Source organism: Emydura macquarii, unplaced genomic scaffold, assembly GCF_026122565.2.
Source record: "Emydura macquarii macquarii isolate MOO-44397 ecotype Brisbane River unplaced genomic scaffold, CSIRO-AGI_Emac_v2 contig_1477, whole genome shotgun sequence".
NCBI classification, from domain to species: Eukaryota; Metazoa; Chordata; order Testudines; family Chelidae; genus Emydura; species Emydura macquarii.
Window position 1 is genome coordinate 13,417,757 of NW_027131614.1, and position 20,455 is coordinate 13,438,211.

Genomic DNA, 20,455 nt, shown 5'->3' on the forward strand with positions numbered 1-20,455 from the left:
GTAAAACAGTTACACTGTAAATCTCCCACTGTCACATAGATTGCAGTTATAAAGTAAAAGAAAACAAATACAACACATTTCAAGGTACAGTGATTGTTAGGTAGAACATGTACCATCTGTTCTCTCCCCCATTTCCATACTGCTTAACACTATTATTTAACAGAATCAAATGCTACAAAAATAAACCTTTCAATAGACACATTTTTGATGCTTTGGACTAGGGGCTAACTTGATGGAGCTGTATATCAGGTTGCCAGATATTCAAGCATCACAAACATTAGCCCTCTCTGTTTCCTGTGTCCTGTAAGTCTATCCTTTCCAATACGGTGGCTTTTGTTGTTAAGTTTGGATCGATCTAAAGAGATTAGACCAAAAAAGGAGCTAATAGACATTGATCCTGCAAATACATATGCACGTGCTTAACTTTACGCAACTGAGTAGTCTTGTTGAGCTCCGTGGATAAAATCAAGCAGGTGAATGTTTGTTTGCTGGAGTGGGGGGCATATGATAGGGCTTCCATGTGCACAGCTTAGATTATTGTGGGACGTGGTGTGATGGGGATATCATTGAAGAGCTGCTGGTGCCTTGGGAAAAATTCTAATGGCAATAGTTCTGTTTCCAGAGTGAGTTATCGTTATTTCTCTTTCATTGTCTTTTATTGCTCAGGGTATCTGCATTAATGTTTTGATCCTGTAAGGTGCTGAGCCCCCTTGATTCCCACTGAGGTCAACAGGATTGGAGAGTGATCATCTGATCAGTCCTTAGAAGAGTATAATTGTGTTAAAATATTATTCTGCTCCTGTCTTCCTTTCCTTAGCGGAAGTCATCATGATCTTTCATTTAGACTACAACCAACTGTTGTCACAGAGGATTTTGACTTCAGATGGGTTATATGCCCCAGGGTTATTATCGTTTAGGAGTGCAGCACTCATGGTGTACTAGGTGCTTTACAAAGTGAATGTACCTCTGCAGAACAAAACTTGTTTCCATACAAATCTCCTTAAGCCTAAGTGCTAATGGCATCCCCTGCTGCATTAAAGATCTGGAGGAGAGACTGCACTCAGCTTTTCTGAGCTATTGGCAGTAGTGCTGCTTCTCCCCAGTCATGGCCCATGATATAACTCCCCCACTACCTCAAGTACAGGCATTAAGGGTATGGCTCAGACTCAGAGGCTAGGATGCTAGAGGCTAGGGTCACTGCTATGATACTCCAGCTATGATGCTCTTCTCTGGTTTACAGAGCTTCTATAACATAAACTGCTGCAAGTCTTTCTGTGAGTAAGTTGCTCAGAAGCATCGTTCAGCCACAGACATTAGCAGTGGAGACGTCTCCCTTCATTCAGCATCAGATGCCCTCTCTAATTGCACTGACCGGCAACCCACCCCTTTAACACCTGGCTACCATCCTATTTCAGCAGAAGGCATGGGCAGAGTCTGGGCCCTTTGAGGCAGGACTACAGGCTCTCAAAAACCTGCTTCTCTTCCATCTGGGGATCCGTTCTTTGGGACTGAGTCTGTGTGTGGATCCTGGACCACAGAGCATTTTGCCTTTTGTAAGAAAGAAACAGCAAAGACAAATGCAGGAAAGATAATGGCATATTAGGCTGAATAGTTTCTAAACAGAATGATTTTCAAAGTTTTTTAGAGCAATTCAGCACCTCTTTCTAAAGGATGCAGCTGTGATGAAGGCCAAATGCACTGGATACCAGAGGTATATTATGAAGATCTAGTTTCTCACTTCTTGCTGTTAAAGCTTGATATTAGACACTGGAGAGGGATATGTCAATCTGCTGAAAAGGAAAAGCCTTGGTAGACAGTTTTTAACAAGCACTTTCAAGTTGCTTCATGTGTCTCACACAATCTTCTTGAGGACAATAGGTTTGATGGATTTGATCAGTTTGCTGATGGCTTGACCTGTATATTTGTTCCCTCTAAGTTGGATGGCCCTAAGCAGTAGTTTGGGGATCTCTTACCATATTTAATTAGCTGAGGAGGGGTGGGGTGGAGAAGAGATGCTAGCTCAAGGCGGAGGAGAGTTGCACAATCCCCTGTACCATCTTACTTTAGCCCCTAGCTGCAGGAGTCATTCAAGGATTTAAAAAATCCGAGGACATTTTTCTCTAACAAATGCATCTGGGGATGTGTGTCTTAATGTTCAGCTGTCACATTTCCTTTATTAGAAGTAGGCTGATCATATATTGCTGGCATTGGATATCATTTTTGATAGCTTTCTTTCATTTTCTGAGACTCTCTAGGCTGTCTCTATCTTGCCTTGCAAGAGATGCTTGTAGAAATGTTCTTGAAAGTGTAGGGCGATGAATACATTAGTACAACTTTTTTTTTTAATGTAAGTTTTAGACTAGAGCGTTGAGATTTAGGGGCAAAAACTCATCCTTGCAGGTGTTCATTGCAGGTGCATGTCAGACAAATTCATGTTAGAGTCCTGCAGTGGGACAAATTTAAATCTGTTCATTCTGGAAAATGAAGGACCTGATCCTGCAATAACCAATAGGAATATTCATGTGAGTTAGGGCTGCAAGATTGGGCCCAGTATTTGTTATTCTTTCAATTTTTGCATATTCTCTTCTGGAAGAGTGAGAAAAGGAAACAAGATCAACAGCTCCTAAACTGAGAGAAGTATGTAGTCAGCAATTTTCCTCCTTTTGAGCAATCCTGTTAAATCCTGTTAAAGCAGTGTTTCTAAATGCCGGTCCTTGGACTGGCGCTGGTCCCTGAGGTCTCCCTGACACGGTATAGGAAGGCAGCAAGCTGGTCCTTGGTATCAAAAAGGTTGAGAAACACTGCCTTATAGGATCAGGCCTCTTGACAGCAAACCTGCTGTATTGAGCAGCCCAGTTGTGCAATCTACACATCCTTTCTTGCCTCTTAGCATCTCACGCACATGGTGAAATATTCTGTACCACAAAGTTACATATTAAATTGATAGTTATACCTAGCACTTGAGCAGGTTCTACAGAACAAAGCGTCTCCTGCATCTGACGTTCCATTGGTGGCATAGTTTGATCTGGATGTGAAATTTTAATAGACTGATTATTTGTCATGGATCAGAGTTTTAAATGCATCTGGAAGTCACCCAGGCCCAGATCCTCCAAGGGATTTGTAGGTGCCAAACTTCCATTGAAATCAATGGGAGTTAAGTGCTTAAATAACTTTGAGGATCTGGGCCTCAGTTCTATCTCACCCATTCATTTAAAATTCCTCCCTTTGTTTTCTCCTGTCTCAAAAACATCAAAACTGAATAAAAATGTATGGGTGCCTGTCAGTCAAAGAGCAACATATTTAAGGTTTGGTTTTTACCTCTTGTACCTCAGAGAAAATTAAATCGGGTTGGGCATGAATTGCAGAATAGTTTGCTGGTGGCAGTGGTACAAATGAACAGTGGGACTAGGCTTTAATGGCACATTGTAGTTGATATGAGGTCTTATAGGAATACAGAAAGCTTGTTGTAGGCTTTTGTCTTTGTGAATCTAAGTTAATTAGGAAAGAACAAATAAAACGGTGAAGGAATCAACAGTAGTTTTAGTATTAGCAAATCAAAGGTGGAATCTGTTATAACGGTACTGGTATCAGAAATATTCCAATAAATATGGCTATTGAATGAGCTTACACTCACCTTTTTTCCCTTCCACCTATTCAGGTTGGGCAAATGCCCTGAATAGCACAAGTAATGTTATGTCCTCAGAGTTGCATCCATGCCCAGGGCAATACTAAAGCATTCTGCCCTTGAAAAAGGAATATTTGTCCTGCAAAAGCAAAACTGAGGCTTGTCAGTCAGCCTCAAAGGCACTGTTTGTTGCCCCCAGATATTCTGATTTCTTCTTGTGCTTCATCCACATTTTCCTCAGGATGCCAGGTGTACCGCACAAGTTGTTGCCAGTCAAAGGTAAAGAGGCATCTGCTCCTGGGGCCAGGGTTAAGTCATGCTCAGTGTTCTTCCTCGAGTGGCTTCTGTGAGAACTAGAGAACAAAGCAGGGCACACAAAACGTTTCTATCTTGTGGCTCTTTTCTAGGTTCAGTCACATTTTTAATGACTAATTAAACGTGTTGAAATAACCTTGGTTTAATGTAAGAAAAAGAGCTGCTTAAAATGGGATGTAATTAAATTTGTTATAATGAGTAGATCCCTCTTCCAATCTTCCCGTCTTTCAACTCTCTCTCCAATACTGACCCTCAGACCTCTGTGCCAAGTGAGCAAAATACTGATGAAATATAAATACCATTAAAAATAGTGAAACTAATACTGCAAAACTGAGTGACAGCTGGACTTTATTTGGTGCAAACCTCACCTCTTCCTCTGACCCCTCTTTGACCTCATTGTTATTTCTAAAGGCTTCATTCCACATACCCTTACTCCAGCAGGCTCAATGGGCTAGACTGAGCCTTTAGACTTGGCCTCAACTAAGGGCCAGCATGTGACTTATCTGCCCCACAATTCCTTCCCTGCTCCCCTCTTGCTCCAGGAGATACAGTGGCGTACTGAGGGAGGGGGGCAGGCCCCTGGGTACTGGCCTGCAGGGGAGCGCGGGGTCGGCCCTTCAGGATGTGCAGGAGGCGGGGAACGCAGGAGGCCCTGAGGGGCGCCCCCAGCCCCTCCCCCACACATTGTGAATGGCCAGCCCAGTGCCACCCCCCCTCAGGTTGGGGAGACGAGGACGCCCCGTCCAAGCTGGCGCCAGGCTGTGGGACTGGAGCGCCAGGCAAGTGTGTGGGGGGGGAAGGGGCACCAGGCCAGCCATTTATGATGGGCGGGGGGTGCAGGAGGCTCTGAGGGACACCCCTCAGCACCTTCCTCCCCGCGTGTCATGAAGGACCAGCCCAGTGAGGCCGCCCCGTCCAAACTGGCGCCGGGCTGCAGGGCTGGAGTGGGAGAGGCGGGCGCCGTGTGGCGGGTAAGTGCAGGGGGGGGATGGCAGAGCCAAGCCTGCATTTGCACCCCCCCAAGCCTCACAGCTCCCCCCCCAGGTACAGATCCCCCCTTTCTGGAGCAGCTGGGGGTGGTGCTGGGACCCCTCCTGCCTTGCGCAGGGGAGGAGGGGCGTGAGGCCTGGAGGGGGGCGCAAATTTAGGCTTTGCTCCTGGGTGCCGGAGACCCTCTGTATGCCACTGAGGAGATGTAAATGACTGCAGCTCTTGAAAGGGGGCAGATGATTTCCCCCTCATGCGTATCTCCCGTCAACCACGAGCAGCAGCGTAGACCAGGCCTGGGTATGCCTACGCTGGAGCTGGAGGTGTAATTTCCAAGTAGACATACAGATGCTGATCAAGCTAGCATACTAAAAATATAGAGTAGCCGTAGCAGTGTGAGTAGTGGGAGGGGCTAACTGCGCTGAGTACGATCCTGTCCAAGACCCTCGGTATGTACTTAGGACAGCCAACCCCTTCCTCCACTTGTGTCCCCCTGGCTTCATTTTTATTTTTAGTGCACTAGCTTGATCAGAGATAGCACAGGTATGTTTACTTAAGCTGGAAATCACATCTCCAGCTCCGGTGTAGACAGACCCTAAGTCTGGGGGTAAGCACTAGGCCCAGGAAAGTTTGTAAAGCCCTTAGATTGTAAGATCTTTGCACCAGGAACTGTAGGCCAAATCCTGTACTGATGTAAACTGGTGCTGCTTCATCTATTTCGATGTAGATGCACTAGAGGAGCAGGCCCAACATTTTTGAGTGTAAAGTGCAATGCACTCCTATGACATCGTCTAAATGATTATAATAAATATGGGCTGGTTGTTACTGCCTCCAGATAGCAATGAATTTATCTACTTTCATCTCTGGTGTACCTCGACTGACAGATTAATTTATACGAGGGGTCAAATTGGCCCTTAGGAATCATTTTCTATTTACTATTATAATGATCTGTTTAGCAAATAAAGGAAACTGCACTTTATACTGCCTCCGTGCTTTGGCCTAAATTCTGCAGATTACTTCAGTGGGGTCTGAAGGATGTAATCAAGAGCAGAATTTGGCCCAGTATCTCCATGTAATGACCATGGCTGTTCCTTTTTCTTTCTATGGGAGACCTTGGCTTGAGTAAATGGGACTCATGATGACACGCTAGTTAGATGTTTATAAATAATTACTCAGACATCACTAATTTTTATCTGATTAAGCAAGAGAAATTATATTGACACATGTCCAACACTTTAAATAGCCTTAAGACCTAAAATGCCTATGTTAATAGTGCATAAAAATAAAATAACACTTCAGGCAAATATTTTGGAAATGAATTACTCATCTGCTATAGATCATTGAGGTTTATTACTCCAATCAGGAGGTAATTTGCAACTGACTGTGTGTGTGTAGATGACCTACAGTCTGGGCCACCTGCTTATTTTCCTTACAGACAGAGCCTTGTCGCTCCAGGCAGAGCTGCACTAGGAGTGAGTGGATGTATAGAAAGGGGACTTACTCTTCTGCAAAAGCACTGTCCTGTGTAGCTGGTTCTGTGGCTGCAGTCCGTTTCAGCATCGTATGGGTGACTAGAGATGCTGAAGGTTTCTGGGGAAGAAAAAGATCATTAAGAAACTTATACACATTTATCTAACGACTGGGGACTTAAGGGAGAGGTTTTAAAAAAAACCCTATAAATTGCTGAAAGGAAGAGCAAATTAAGGGCCTGATCACTGAATTCTTAACCACAAAATAATCCTTCCTTATGTGAATAGTCACTTCAGTGGAGGTGCTCTGGTGAGTAAGGATTACTCATGTGAACAAGGGTTGTGAGACTGACCCCTAAAATACCCTGCAGGTTTCAGTGCTTTTTGGTAAATTATTTCTTCAGTACTGAGGGGCAACTACTCACCTGCGGTTAGTGGTGCAACTCCATACTGGGCCCTGACTGTGCCTGGAAAGTGGAGATAATGATTCTGAACTCCTTTGTGAAGCACCTGGAGACCTACTGATGAAAAGTGCTAGCTAAGAGTGAGGTATTATTACTACTGCTATTTCAGGCTACAACTAGAATGGCTAGTTTTACTGAGGATGTTGGACTTAATTCATTGTGGCCCACTATTACTTCGTGACTCCACTTTTCTTGAACCAATTTACATGTGTTACACAGGATGAAACTGAAAAGACTAGACCCTCCTTCTTGTGTTTTCTATGGTTGTTCCAAGAAGTGATCATTAAAAATGTCAAGAAATTGCTTTTGCAAATCTAGTCTCATTTGACCAGTTTAAATGCAGGTAGGTGAAGTGATTGTATTGTGTGAAGGAGTAAATAACACTTCTCTATTCACTTTCTCCATACCATTCATGATAGTATAGACCTCTACCCAATCTCCTTTGAGTCATCTCTTTTCTAAACTGAACAGCTCTAATATTTTTAGTCTCTCCTCATATGGAAGCTGTTCCACACCTTGGATCCTCTGAATCTTTCCCTGTTCTTTTTGAGATAGGACCAATCAGAACTGGACACAGTACAAATCCATGGTATGCCCACACATTGAATACAGTGCCATTATCATATTTTCTGTCTTATTTTTTATCCCTTTCCTAATAGCTCTTAACGTACTGTTAGCCTTTTTGACTACTGCTGCACATTGAGCAGAAGTTTTCAGAGAGCTATTCACAGTGACTCCAATATCTTTTTCTCTGGTTGTAACAGCTAATTTAGAACCCATCATCTATCTAGTTGGGATTATTTTTTCCAATGTGCATTAGTTTGCACTTATCAACATTGAATTTCATCTGTCATCTTAGGAGATGATTAATAAGACTGGGACCACTGGCAGTGCAGGATCGGTTTTGAGGGTTCGATTGAGCAGCAGTGAAGACTCACTCAATCGAACCCAGAAGTCAACTCTGTAAATCCACCCCGGCAAAAAGCGTAGCGCTGCATTGTCTGGAGGGCATTTCCTGGTGACGCAGTGCAGTGGAGACGTTAGGAAATCAACAGGAGTTACGCAATTTACTGTATATAGCCGAAATCTACGGCCAGTGTAGACCAGGCCTGGGACTTTTCAGCTTGGAAAAAAGACGACTAAGGGGAGATATGATAGAAGTCTATAAAATCATGACTGGTGTGGAGAAAGTAAATAAGGAAGTGTTATTTATTCCTCCTCATAACAGAAGAACTGGGAGGGGGGGGGTGTCACCAAATGAAATTAATAGGCAGCAGGTTCAAAACAAACAAAAGGAAGTATTTCTTCACCCACCACACAGTCAACCTGTGGAACTCTTTGCCAGAGGATGTTGTGAAAGCCAAGACTATAAAAGGGTTAAAAAAATTAGGTAAGTTCATGAAGGATATTAGCCAGGATGGGCAGGGATGCAAAACCATGCTCTGATGTGTCCCTAGCCTCTGTTTGCCAGAAGCTGGGAATGAGCTACACAGGAGTGATCACTTGATAATTGTCTGTTCGGTTCATTCTCTCTGAAGCACCTGGCATTGGCCACTGTTGGAAGACAGGATACTGGGCTAGATGGACCATTGTTCTGACCCAGTATGGCTATTCTTATGTTTTTATTTTGTTGCCCAGTCACCCAGTTTTGTGAGATCCCTCTGCAACTTGTTGCAGTCATCTTTGGACTTAATGATCTTGAATAATTTTGTGTTATCTGCAAACTTTGCCACTTCACCGTTCACCCCTTTTTCTAGATCATTTATGAATATGTTGATCAGCACAGGGCCCAGAATAGACCCTGTGAGACCCCACTATTTACCTCTCTCCATTATAAAAACTGATAATTTATTCTTGCCCTTTGTGTCCTCTTTCAACCAGTTACTGATCCTTGAGAGGACCTCCTTCTTATCCAATGGCTACATAAGGTATGTCCACACTTAAAATACTACAGTGGTGCAACTGCAGTATAGGCAGTGTAGACACCACCTACACTGATGGGAGTGATTCTCCCTTTGGCTTAGGTAATCCAACTCCCCGAGAGGCGGTAGCTAGGTTGACAGAATTCTTCTATCAACCTAGCACCGTCTATGCCGCGGGTTAGGTCGGTTTAACTACGTCTCTCAGGGGTGTGGATTTTTCACACCCCTGAGAGGTGTAGCTATACCAATGTCAATTCCTAGTGTAAACTAGGCCTTAGTTTCCTTAAGAGTCTCTGGCGAGGGATCTTGCCAAAGGCATTCTGAAAATCCAAGAACACTATATCGATGGATCACCCTTATCCATGTGCTTGTTGATTTCCTCAAAAATTTGAATAGATTGGTGAGGCATGACTTCGCTTTACAAAAGCTGTGTTGACTCTACCCCAACAAATCACATTTATCTATGTGTCTGATAATAATGTTCTTTATTATAGTTTCTACCCGTACGCCCGGTACTAAAATTAGGCTTACCAGTGTGTACTTACCAGGATCTCTCTGGAGCCCTTTTAAAAAAATTAGCATTAAATTAGCTACCTTCCAGTCATCTGATATAGAGGCTGATTTCAGTGATAGGTTACATACTACAGTTAGTTCTGCAATTTCATATTTGAATTTCTTCAGAACTCTTGGGTGAATACCATCTGGTCCTGGTGATTTCTTAGTATTGAGTTTATCAATTTGTCCTAAAAGTTCTTCTACTGACACCCAGGCTACAGAGAATCTAAAGGGAGAAAAATGTCTCTCTCTGTCCCACAACGGTATCCCCATTTCCTGGAGAGACCTTTTCTACTTGTATCAGAAGGTGACTCCTTAGATAAAGATGCCCTCCTCATATAAGATTGTGAGGTTCTATAACTATTGCTGCATGACAGATATGGGTTGTTTTAACAATTACTACAGTTTAAAGCATATCACATACAGGTAGCTGGTCTTACTCAATTTTACTTACAGAAGATTGTCCATCCGATTGGTTATCACAGGATTTTGATGACTCTTGTTCAGAAATTCCCACTGCAATGAATAATTAAGATGGCATTATTGGTAACATCCTGCTGGACTTTCTTTTACTAAAATGTATTATTCATACTCCTATGTAATTTAAAAATCTGTGGAAAGAGCCAGTAATTAGAGTTATAGACCTATTAGATTGACTATGGTCAATTGCAAAGAACTGTATCACAATGGGCCTGGCGACCTTTTGTTGTACAAGAATGAGACATCTTGGAATTGCTACAGTAGACTTGCAAGGCTGTTGGGCAAAATCACTCAACCTCCCATTCATGGGCTTTTGAAATGGTAACTTCAGCTATTAACAATGGACCAAGCCCTCAGGGTCTTACCCCATGTTTCATTGTGCATGGCCTTGTGTGGGGACAAAAAAGGAAGCTGCAAAGAGCATCTCCCCTTACCTCCATTAATTCAGGCATTTCCAAACTTTTAAGAGCTTCACTTTGCTACCTTAATTATGTTCTTTTAACAGTTTTTTTGTGTGTGTATTTTACTAAATTAAAAAAGAAAAGAAAATAGAAAAAACAGAGGTTCCATCATATGGCATTATATTAACACCCACGTGGTTCATAAGTAGAGTTGGATCCCTTCCATTTGAGCTATGGAGTAACTGATAGAAGTAGTAGGTTGTCATCCTCTGTGTGGATCAGCTCTAATGGGTATGAGACACTTTGCCAGAGTGCAGATATTTCTTGACTGGACAGCAGAGGAACGGTGAGACTCAGGACTCTTGAGTTTCATTCTTGGCTGTGGAGGGGAGTGTGCTCTGCTGGGCTCTGACATTGCTGCCCATTTCCCACAAGCTTGTTCCCTTCTGCGTCGTACCCTCCATCCTGTCCCTCTCCCAATCCTGTCTCTTTTCCATCCTTGACTCCTTGTAACAATCTCATTCCCCTCACCTACTCAGTCCCAGTTTCCATTCCTCAGGCTTCTCATCCCAGTACTCTATCCTGGCTCCTCATTTGATTTCTTCCCCACCCCTTACTGTCTCCTGATTCTAGTCTCGCTCCCCAGGCTCCTCATCCAATCTGTGTCTCTGCCTCCTTGCCCCTGCCTCTCCCTGGCTCCTACTGCCAGTCTCTTTGCCCAGCCACTTCCAGTTTTTTCCCCACACTCCAGCTCCTTGTCAGATCTGTCTCATTATCCCCTTCCATCCCTCATTGGTTCCTACCCCCAGTCAGTCCCAATTGGTCTCCTCCCTTCCAGCTACTCATCCAATCGATGTTTCCCTTCTCCCAGCCAACTGACTGTCAGTCCCCCATTATTTCCCTCGGTGGCTCCCAGACTCAGCGTTCTTGCCAAACCAGTCCTTGCTTCCCTCTTCCCACCCTGGCTTCCCACCCCAGGCTCCCTTTCCCCTGTAAATTGGCTCCTAGTTCCTGCCTCCCCTTCCACCTTCTAGCTCCTAGTCTCCTTGCCCAGCTGGTCCCAGGCTCAATTTCTTCTCACCTCCAGTCTCAGTCTCCTCAGGTCCTTGCCCCAGTCTACTCCTTTCCCTCCTCATTGGCCCAGCTTTTGTCTCCTCTTCACTCAGATTAAAATGCTTCCTCCTTCACAGTGCCTGAGTGCCAGCAGGGGGCTCTTTCTGTCCTGTGCTCTCAGTTCGTGTCTTGTCCTACCCACCCTGGAGCACCCACCACGAGTCCTTCTGAGCCCAGTAGCTCTGGGCTGGAGCACGCTCAATCACTCTGTGGGGATGGTGCATGTCAGGCTTGAGCAGGCACAGTGAAATCTAAGAAGTCTCTACTGATAGTGCATAAACTGTGATTTTTTTTTCAAAGGTTTATAACTTGGCCAAATTTGGGTGGATTGTCACAAGGGCGGCTAAAGGCACATTCATGACACAAAGGTCACCTCCCTGCCAAGTTTCATGACCCTGCTACAAAGCATATGGGCACTTAGAGCTGTTCAAAGAAAAAAAAAAGTTTGCAAGAATTTTTTAACATTGGCAAAACAGTGTATTTTCCCCTAGCCTTGTTCTCAGAAAAAGCTGACCTGCTTTGGCAGCAATTTTCCAAAACAATGCTGCCTGAAAATTTCAGACCAAATAGTTAGCATGGCAAAGTTATAATCAATAGACAAGAGGATCTTATAATGGGAATGTGTTGCAACCTCATAATACGCAACACTACCAGTGCCGCCTAGAATACATCTTAAACCTTTGGAATGGAAGAGTCTATAATTTTGGGGAAAAAACTTGTTCTGTGGTATTAGCCCAGTCTCTCAGAGGCCAGTGCATTGCAACATCATGATCATCATCTTATTCACTGCACTGTGTTTTTATGAGGAAATTTTTTTGAGATAAATACCAAAATATCCATTTTAATGAAAACTTCATGCAGCTAGAAGACAGCAACATCAAAAAATGTTCTGAGCAATCAGAGACAGAGACAGCAGAGTCATGAAGTTGTAGCTGAGGACTTACTGTGCTTGGCCACACATCTGGCAGGACAGAATTCCTGCTGTCCATTCTGCAAGCGGCCAAAGTTCCGCATCTCATCTTTATACAGGACTTGGGTGTGATCACCTTGGCGTGGAAGTAAGTCGTCTGTCCTGTAGGGCCTATAATCAGACACTGCTACCACCTACAGGAAAGAGACAAAACTATCCCATTACAAATATCCTTCATTGGGGCTATGTATGAATGTAAGGCATTCAAGTCACTACAGTGTAATCTCTATCACTGGCTCGGTTGCATTTAGTCCTCCAACCTGTTTGCCCATAAACAAAAGAGGATTTTTTTTATTTTTAAGTGCAAGCATGAGGAGTGTTAAATATGTTGGAAAATCACTTGTATTCTCTTTGGAGTTGCAATATATATCTGCATCTTTCTGGACCACCCTAGAAAGACCGGAATGAAACTACTTAAGAGTGATTCCCTACACTCCTAATAAAGTTCGCAGCTGCCTAGAAAGAAACCTCATGGCCAATGGTACTAAAGCCTACTGACAGATCTAAAAGAATCAGCACAGTCATTCTGTTTACATCATAGGTAGGAGTAGATCATCAATTAATGACACCAGTGCAATTTCTACCCTATATTCAGACCTATAACCTAACTGAGCAGGGTCAAGGAAATTTGTACAATCAAAAAGCTGTCAGAGCAGCCTCAATGAGACTGGAGGCTGGTCGATTATTAACAAGATGGTCAAAGTCAAGAGTATATTTCACACTTTCCTAAGACCTCCTGGTGTAGGAACACAAATGCTGGAAACCAAAGCAACACCATCAAGTAAACACAGTTTAATTTACTTTAAAATTGGTATAATTTAGCTAAGAATAGCTTCCATATTTTGAATGTTATTAAAACACCAGTCACCCTTTTTGTGAATCCTGCCAAAACCAATATTTTGTGCACTCTCTGCTAACTTTTCCAGCAGCACCATTAAACAAGTAGTAGCCCCAACCGCCTTAGTTATTAAGTATGTAAACTCAAAATCACACTAAATGGTAAGTTTGAATGTTGGCTGCATATACTTTATGTCATGCTCTGTTGAAAGACCAGGTGAAAGACAATTGCCTTGATCTCACTGCTGAGTTGCAAAGCACATGATAGTTGCTATTTGCATGATCAAAGCACATGTTTTTAATTTAAACAAATGCCTTTGTCTCATGGCTGAAAACAGCACTGATCCTCCATCAGTTACCTTACTGTACATTAGAAAAATCCTCATTCCAGTTATCAATCCTCCTCCTTTCTCTTCCATTTAGGATGTGTGCAAACAAAATAGCATTCCAAAAAGTTCCCTCCCAAAAATAAATTAATTTTTCTCTTGCAAAAGGACTTTAAATTCAAATGAACACGTGTCATGTTTAGGAAATATTACTATACAACACTGTGTATAGATCTACACTCATATACTAATATTTCTTAAAACAGAAAAATAATCTTTTTAAAAAAATGCACAATCCACTTTAAAATAGTGCAATAAATAAAAACTAAAGAGGGAGTACCAATGCTACATTGTACCCCCCAAAGGCTGATGAAGACAATCTGATCCAGCTTGTCACAGGATAAAACTGACCCAAATGTAAAAGCATCCTGGTGACTAGCAGAAGAAGCAGCAGCAACCATCGCTTCAGAGCGAGGAGAAGTGGGAGATCCTGCTGACTAGCTGAGGAAGCAGTACTAACAGCCTGAGCCCAGGTCTATCAAAATCAATGTGAGTTGGTCTTTGACGTCAGTGGACTTTGAATCAGGTCCTAATAAAGGCCCCACTTCAAGGAGGTATTTAAGCATGTGCCTAACATTCACCTGAAGTTAGTGGGCCTGCTTACGTGCTTCATGATAAGCACGTGCTAATGGCCCTCGGTGAATCAGCCTATCTCCACAGCATCAGGACTTGGAGAAGACGGGGCATTCCAGAAGCAGGCCCAAGCCTTGATATGAATCATAAATAAAAAATTATTGTGATGCCAATTTATGGGGAAGACACAATTTCCTGGCTGGAGAAGGCCAGTGCACCTTGTGTAAGCCTGTCTTTCCCAGCCTCGTTGGGACCAGGAGCAAAAGTGCAACAGTTTCCACCCAGCTTCAAACAGGAGACCATTTGTGTATGAGGCAAATATGATAACCACTACACTACAGAAACCAAGGGGTGGTGGGTTGTTTGCCTGCTAACACCAGGGTGGTGAGGTCTTCTTTGGCAGCCACAAAGGCCACAGCAGGCCCCACAAAGGAGCAGAAGGACCTCTCTAGTGTTGGCTGAAGCTGCTAGCAGAAAAGGCACAGTCTGGCTGGGGTCAGTGAGGGGCTACTCAACTAGGGTGTAGGTGGTTTAGTGGTAGACTTCTCACCTGCTATGTGGGCAGCCTGGATTCAATTCCTACCTGATATAGCACCTCTTTTTCTGTAGCCTGAGCTGTTGTGCTGTGGGTGTGGATGGCTCCCAAGCTGCTCCTTGGCCTATGGCTCTGAGTGCCAAGGTGTGCTTTACTGGCTGAGGTGCTTGTGGGAGCCTCTTGGCAGGGGTGCTACTGCTCTTTGCCTCTTCCTTCCTTTTCGAGGAGCAGGGCGAGGGCCCAGGAACAGCTTGCTGAGAAGCGTGCTGTTTCTGGTGGAGTGATAAGCCCCTTCCTGCTCTTTAAGCCAGGCCCGCAGGATGTGCAAGTGCAGGCTGGGGAAACTCCGGTCACCAGGTTGACCCGCATCTGTTCAGGAGCCTGCTTTGGCATGAGGAAAGAGCCCGAAGGGCCCCTTCCCAGGCTCGTGGATGCGATTGCCTTCCCAACGGCTTGCGTCCTCCCCCGCAGGGTGGAAAGGGCTTTCTTCAAACTCCTGGCTTGATGGTGAGATTGGGGCAGGCAGGGATCATGAGCCCTCACTCATGTAACAGGAAGGAAAGTCATTCTGCCCTTCTACTCCTGTAACCCCACATTAAGATCTTTGGTAGCTTGCATTGTGGTGCAACAGTAGCATCTCTACAACCTGCTCAGACAGTTGTGTGTTTGAATCCTGTCAAGTGGTCCCACCTTTATCCTTTTTTGGAAGGAGCTTCCCCTGAGTTAGCTGTGCAGCTTTTTGCTTTAGTGGCTCCTCCAAAAGCAAAATGAGCTTGCTTTTCCTGGAAAGAGGAGCTCAAATTTGGGCTGCCACATCTGAGTGCTACTGCACATCTGATTAGCCAGGCAGGAGTCAAAGCTGCACTCTCCTGATCTCTAATCAGCCACATTATCTGTTGTGATACTGGCCCCTCCCCCATTTCTCCTGACATGGTCATGCATCCTAAGTGTGGTGGAAAGGTAGCATGAGGGGAGATCTCTCTCTTTCAGCCCCGCTTTCCTCGCCCTGAAGACCGGTAGGGAATGCAAGAAGAAAGGCAGTGGCGGGCAAAGACAAGGAATGGGCAGGGCTTAAATTCTCATAGATTATTTCCCAGAGCTTTCCCCCATTCCCATTATGAGGCTCTGGGGTTCATCTGTGGCAGGGGCTCTTGGGGCTTTAGCTCCATGGGGAACACTGGAGCTTCAGCCCCGTGGGGTGGGGTGGGCTCCTGGACATGGGGCTGGAGGCCTGTGGGAGGGTGTCAGGCTCCAGGGATTGGTGCTTCTACGCTGCAGTGCTTAGTACTTCAGCCATGCAGGGCGTGCTGGGGCTCCAGCCCTGCGGGGCATGCCAGAGCTTGGGTCTTCAGCCCTGTGAGGCACACTGGAGCTTGACACTCCGGGTTTCAGCTATGGTGTGCCTTGGACCCCCGAAACCGGGTTTTGGCTCTCCCCCAGGGGTTTGAAAATGTTTACTGGAGCTTTGCTCTGGATAGATCCAGCTGAATTTAAGCCCTGATGCCAAGGATGCTGGTTAGTGATAGGCCTCCTGCTGCTGCTCAAGCAGTCAGCGTTGGCTCTCATTCAGCTGTTCCCTGACTAACTGCAGAATCTCCCAGTCCCTGTGCAGCAGCAGTTACTCACACTCTGGAAACTCCTCAATACGGTGCCCATGTACTAAGTGGAGTTTGATGCTGAGAGCACATTATCCACTCTCCAGGATCTGCATGAGCTGTAATTAAATGTGTGCAATCTATGCTGTTACAAAACCCTGGCTGGTTTGAAATATGGTTATCGCACACTACCTAAATGAGGTCAGCAAAGACATTCAGACTGCACCGTTATCAATTGGATGAGGCTGCTGCTGGCTCAGCTCTGGATTTCGCCCTCCTCCTTGCTCTGCTGGAGGCCAGATGTGTTCATTTTCAGGGCACTCTGCAAATCCCATCTCTTCTCCCCGGCACTGGGGCCGGGCTAAGGGATGGATTGCTCTCCCTCTTGTTGTATGACAGAGGATGTGTCACACCCTTCCGGTCAGACTCAAGGAACTTCAGTTCCTTTGCTTTGATGTTGGTATGGAGGGAGTGTGTTTGGAAAGTATAGTGCTGGGTTTTAGGGGAAAGAAAGCGTATGTGATAGATTCTGATTTATGCAATTTATGACATGGAGGTGGATTGCTGCATCTGCGCAGAGCCTCACTGACTTCAATAGAGCTCTGTGTGGACCCAGCAGTACACGTGTGCCTGGTAAATTTCAGGCTTCAATGTGTGTATGGGAAGGTGGTTGTTTTCACCTCTGTGCTAGCTGCAGGAGCTATTATTTATTTGGCTATATTGCCTATGTTTTAAAGATTTCTAGTGACTTATATTAGGTGCCACCAGCTTTCAAGCATGAGGAACCAGATCAATAAATTTTAACAATATTTCTGTCATGTTAAGTCAAACGTAACAGCACAACCCAGTACTGAACATTCATACACATACCTTTGTTTGCTACATCTAAATAATAGCAGTACATTTGCAGAGTTCCTTATTCCCAATGCATCATTTCATCATGATTGGGATTACCCAACATGTTACTATAATAAGTCAAGACTTATATAGGTCAGGAGACCAAACCTGCTGCAGCACAGTTTAGATATAAACGAGATTTGACACTTCTTTAGGTCATCAGGAACATGTAGGGTAAATCACAGGGATTATCGTGAAGTCACTTTTCTTTTCTAAATGTAACAGTAAATCTAAATCCATGTGAGTTTTTTAGTTATTCAGGCAAATTGCCAATTATTGGCCGAGTCACTCACACCAAGCAGTATTACTGAGATGCTCTCTAAATATTTGATCACTACTTTTAGCATGTTTTAGTTATCCTGTTCCCATGCTGCAGAATCCTGAATTCAGAGGCCAACAAAGCATTTTTCCACTGGCTTTTGTTACTGAGTTCAACCAGTGATAGTTATGATTTAAAAGCAGTGAGGCGATGCATAGTGGTACTGTCTCGTAGCCCCAATGTTAAAATTAACTTGAAACCAGTATGAAAAAGAGGGCAAAGTAGGATCCAGGAGTAATGTACAATAATGTGTGGGTGAGAGAAGCAACACAAAAAATACCCTTAGAATTAACAAACAGCATTCCCATTCCAAAGCTCCAAACAAACAAAAATGAAGCAATTAAATACACGACTTTGTTTGCAATTTTGTAGCTTAGCCTCTAAAGAATTATGCAGTCAATGGAAAAATGCCATATTTTATGAGCCACATTCTTATCACTGGGCACTTTGATCTAGTTTTAGCAGTGGAAGTGCTAGAATTTACAGTAATATTTGCCACTTTTTTTGCTAAGTAATCAAACGTCAATTTCAAGACTATTTTTATATAATTCCAGTCAACATTTTGGGGGATGAGAAAAGAGAAGGGGAGGCACAGATGAAGGGAGGAGCTATTGTTCTTGTCAGAAGCTGTAGTGACAATGTGGGAAAAACAAAAACGAGCATATTGAGTGAACATTTGAATTTTGAAATCATGAGTCTTTTTTCCCATTTCCATGATTGCTCTCTTGGAAAGGGCTAATGTTACAGTGACGGAGGTTACCTTGCAAGGTCAGCCATGTGAATGTATAAATCACTTAATACTGCACTGGCATGCTCAAGTGCTGCTGCTATGAAGAAACCTGGCCAGTTTCCAGATGCCTTGCTATTTTTGCTCTTGTCTGGGATTAAATTTGTGCATCCACTGCGATTACCAGGGTAGCAGACCTTATGCTATGCCAGGCAGAGCTACAATGCTAACAATTATACAGATGCAATAATGAAAAAATATAACTAACCCCCTCCTTTGTATGGCAGAAAAAGTTGACCATCACAACATCCTCAAAGGCTTGTCTTTTCCAGCACATACAATGCTATTGGATGATTACACATTAGCTGCAGTCAGCTGCAATAAACAAACAGGGAAATCGACAGCTACAAGGTTTGTGTGGTTATTTTTTTTTTGAAAGTCCAGTTTATTTCCATCTTTGCAGGGCACAGACTATTCCTTTTGCTGTGGTGCTCTGATTGTAAACATGGGATCATCAGCACTGACAAAAGAGGACAGTCAAGGGAATTGCTCTTCTAGGAGTGGAGGGGGAAGCCCCAAAGAAAAAGAAACTATAAACATGTACAAGGTTTCTTTAAAAAAGTGACAGGACAGGCACATACAGCTCAAATTAAATGTTTCAGAAGCCACTGCCTAATAGTAGTGAGAAATGTATATTGAGATTTTAATGATCATGCTAGAGGATAAAATAGCAGAATGGAGTTATATCTACAGATGGTTAAAAGTTTCATTTCATTTTGATAAGGTTGAAACCAATTTGGATGTTATTTTGTTTCGACTTTGGTCCATGTTCCATTTGCAATGAGCTGACTGAGCAACCAAGAGTAGGCATTGGAATTGGAAGGAATGTAGTGTGGACGTGGCGTTGTTTTCAGTCCATTGATAGGTGTACTAAACAGCAGATGAAGAGAGGATTCCTGAAGTAGAGAGTGGAGCCTTGTGACTCTGGAGCACAGACTGAGAGATAATCTAGAAGGGAGGGAGCAGTCTGGGGACTGGAGAAGAATGTCTGTGACAGTGGAAGATGGTGGTGTGAGATTTCTATGTAGGGAGCTCTGCATAAAAAACAGATCTGTGGAAAGCACAAATACCTTCCAGAAAAAGTCCCGAACCTGTTAAAGAGGGGTCTAGATAGTACGAGAGAAAGATAAAATAGGACTGTCAAAGAAAGAGCAAGAGACGAGTACAATAAAGGGTCTTGGAGGGCACTGTGAGTTGGCTAGATGGATTTTGGGAGGGGAAGTGAGGGGAAAAGGGACCCTAAAGACAAGAAAGCGTGACCCAAATAGCTGTGCCAGAGTATCTGACCCTGGTAAAGGGTCTTTCACGGGGGCTAAGTCTAACTCTTAGGCCATGTCTACACTACCATTTTGTCGATATAATCTATGTCACTCAGGAGTGTGAAAAAAATGCCCCTGAGTGACATAAATTACACCAACAGAAGTGCCGGTGTGGAGGGCGCTATCTTGTGGAGGTGATGTTATTATGTTGACAGGAGAGCTCTCTCTTGCCAGCATAGAGCAGCTACTCGAGGGATCTTACAGCTGTGCCGCTATAAGCTCACTAGTGTGGACATAGCCCTAGTGTTGTTTTCACTACAGCAGTGCGGAGAAGATACAATCAGGAGTGGGGTCCCCTGGAACTGTACGGACACATACGTAGACACAGTTCCTACCCTGAAGAACTTACAGGTTAGTTAAGGGAAAGCTGCAACACATGAGTATAATAAACAGTAGGAGGGAATAGAGAAGAGAGGCTGAGGACAAGATCACAGTTACACAAGCTGGCTAGGGTTTTTCACAGTCACTGTTTAAGCCTTTGAAAGGTTAAAAAGTTTAATAAATAACTGCTCACACTCCTTTGGGTTCACTTTTTAGCTTTCTTCCACACCCATGCAAGGGAGTCAAAAAGCATAAGGAACCTCACTACTTCCCTGCATGGACTATCCATATTCCTGGAGCTTGTGTGTATGTGTCAGGGGAAGGGGGACATCAGCCGCTGTCAGGCTGTTACTTCCTTTTGCAGATGTGGGGAATGGGTAGTCAGGAGTTGGAGAGTGGGCGCAGCTTTGGCTCCATTCTCCAGGGCACAAGCCAGTGCTCCCAGTGCATAAGCTAATGATTCAGAACAGCCACAGACGGGAAAGCAAGCTGTGCTGGCAAAAAGGGGCTCTCCCTGGATCATGGGGGAGCCACAGCCTGGTTTCTGAGGTGAAATATCCCCCCAGCTCTTTCAGATAATCATGT

The 20,455-nt window shown here is 44.1% G+C and overlaps 1 protein-coding gene across 1 annotated transcript in view; it reads right to left on the reverse strand.

Annotated features, from left to right (window-relative positions):
• Positions 1 to 3,280: 3,280 nt before the first annotated feature.
• VXN (vexin) overlaps positions 3,281 to 20,455 on the reverse strand; it is a 28,258-nt gene continuing 11,083 nt past the window's right edge. The window contains exons 3-6 of the mRNA XM_067553850.1: positions 12,276 to 12,435; positions 9,792 to 9,853; positions 6,429 to 6,517; positions 3,281 to 3,978 (exon numbers count right to left, since the gene is read on the reverse strand). Coding sequence (XP_067409951.1) covers positions 3,789 to 3,978; positions 6,429 to 6,517; positions 9,792 to 9,853; positions 12,276 to 12,435 — 501 coding nt within the window. The 3' untranslated portion in view covers positions 3,281 to 3,788. The remainder of the gene's footprint in view (positions 3,979 to 6,428; positions 6,518 to 9,791; positions 9,854 to 12,275; positions 12,436 to 20,455) is intronic.